Here is a 2,389-nt window from a genome sequence, read left to right as displayed (position 1 = left end):
GTTATGGACACACCTGCAAAGGGCAAAAGAGGCATCAAAGACCGACAAACTTTTGGTACTCAATTTGGTACGCTATTCATAATGTTGTAGCCATGTCACACAGTTTTCCAGCACCAGAAACTTTTTGTAGCCTAAGAATCCTAGAACATCAGAAAAAAAGAAGACTTCTACAAAAGAGACATTTGCACTTCCGGTTCACTTGTTCGTCCAACACAACAACTGTGCTTTTATTTATTGTATCTTTTCATTTTTGTTTTTTTTCCAGCCCAATTTTGACAAGATTGGTTTTCTACTAATGGTAACTGGTTTGACTAGAAAGAATTTAAATAAAAATGGTTTAGGGTCATTTTTTTGGAGTAAGGTTTTATGGCAACTTGTAATTATCTGCTTTGAGATATTGAATTAATTTGTGAACTACTTTCATTGTGTATAACTATTGTGAACATGTTTATATTGTTATTGATAAAGATTAAGTGGTAAAATCAGGGGTAGATTATATTGGGAAGGGTACATTTTGCTAGTTTAATGATTTTGCTATTCAATTCTGACTCATTGCTGTATCACAGATAAGGAACCTGTGTGATCCATTTATGGAAAAGGAACCTGTGTGGCCATTGGGTTCCTGACCATCCTGGACTATGAAACACGGACGTGTGAAATTCAGGGCTGTGGAGTTGGAGCCGACTCCTAAAATATATAATAAATTGGGTACAGTAGTTCAATGCAGTTTGTGGGGAATATTTTTTCATAAGAATTTGGGAAAATTATGAAATGTCCTATAAATATCTGTCCTATTCCTGATCTAAGGGTCTAGACTTTTAGCTGAGATGAATCTGTGCTACAGTAAATTTATCACTTAAACATGAGCAATGTATGAGGGAGTCGGAGTCGTGGAGTCGGAGTCAGAGTCGGTGGCATGGAAATTGAGGAGTTGGAGTCGGAAGTTTGGCTTACCGACTCCACAGCCCTGGTGTGAATTCAGCCTTATCGCAAACTCTCATTTGCCGTTGCCGGTGGACATGGCATTCAGTTTCAGTTGCAATGTGGGACCGTACCCTTAGAGTATATTCAATGTTAATTTTTCATGTTTCACATGTGAAATCGCAATTGCATCATTTTCTTACAAGATCAATTAAATACACTTTTATTCACACCTAAAATACAACGTCTGAACATAATCTTAGACATATTCACTGATTATGGCATAGTTTCTTCCTGAAAAATGACCCAATGGCGGCTTTTACCTCCTGGTTCCTCAGGGTATATATAATCGGATTTAATAAGGGTGTCAGCACTGTGTAAAATATCGACACCATTTTATCAGCCTCATAAGACACCGAAGGCCTCAAGTAGATGAAGACAGACGGTCCGAAGAAGAGGGTGACCACAATGAGATGGGAGGCGCAGGTAGAAAAGGCTTTGCCGATCCCTTTGTCAAACTTGATATTTACTATAGTTCTGATAATCCGCATGTAGGAGATGAGTAGTACGATAAAGCACGATGAAGCTATGAGGCCGCTATTTGCCACGAATACGATCTCGATGATGAAGATTTCAGAGCAAGACAGTACAGACAAGGCGTGGATGTCACAGAAGAAATGGTCGATCGTGTTTGGGCCGCAGAACTTCAGTTGACAGGTTAATATTATCTGGATGATGGAGTGTAAAAAGCTTATGGCCCAGCACACAGCTTCCAGCCAGTAACACATGGTCCTGTTCATAATACTAGAATACTGTAGCGGGTTACATATGGCGACATAACGATCGTAGGCCATGACGGTAAGGAGGATGCACTCGGTTCCTGCAAAGAAGTGTAAGAAGAAGAGCTGCGTGATGCAGGAGCTGAGGGAGATGATGTTTCTCTTTGATAGAAAGTCCACCAGCATCTTGGGGACGGTCACGGAGGCGTAGCACAGGTCCACCAAAGATAACTTACTGAGAAAATAATACATGGCCGAATGGAGACGGGCTTCAAAATACACAGTAACCATGATGAGAAGATTGCCGAGCAGTATAAGGAGGTAGATGATGAGCAGGAGGATGAACAGGGCGATACTCGCATTAGGAAAAGAGTACAATCCAAGGAGAACTAACTCCTCCACATTGTGCTGGTGACTAGTATTCATCTTCTCCTTGTTTTATTCCTAAATGTCAAAGCAGGCAAGTGGAATTTTTTTTATGGTATAAGTTTCTCATAAAAATATCAATCACATGTACCATAAAAGTCAGTCATATCAATCTCAAGAAAAATCAGGTTCTTGTGCCCAGTTTTTGTAGCCATGTGGTTCTCTAACGTCCTCTCTGAAAAGCTATCTATAGGCCCCTATACACACAGGATGGAAGTCAGACAAACTCATTAATTTTGGCAGAACCAGATGATCGTCTGATT

The 2,389-nt window shown here is 40.1% G+C and overlaps 1 protein-coding gene across 1 annotated transcript; it reads right to left on the bottom strand.

Annotated features, from left to right (window-relative positions):
• Positions 1-1,190: 1,190 nt before the first annotated feature.
• LOC141171556 (olfactory receptor 4B13-like) lies at positions 1,191-2,126 on the bottom strand. The gene has a single exon (XM_073655239.1). It carries the CDS (start codon positions 2,124-2,126, stop codon positions 1,191-1,193), a length of 936 nt encoding a protein of 311 aa, XP_073511340.1.
• Positions 2,127-2,389: the final 263 nt, after the last annotated feature.

Source organism: Phyllobates terribilis, unplaced genomic scaffold (assembly GCF_046119375.1).
Source record: "Phyllobates terribilis strain yellow unplaced genomic scaffold, ASM4611937v1 Scaffold_12__6_contigs__length_324123572, whole genome shotgun sequence".
In the NCBI taxonomy this organism is placed as follows: domain Eukaryota; kingdom Metazoa; phylum Chordata; class Amphibia; order Anura; family Dendrobatidae; genus Phyllobates; species Phyllobates terribilis.
Note: the sequence above shows the minus strand (reverse complement) of the source record. Positions and strands in the feature narration are given on the sequence as shown.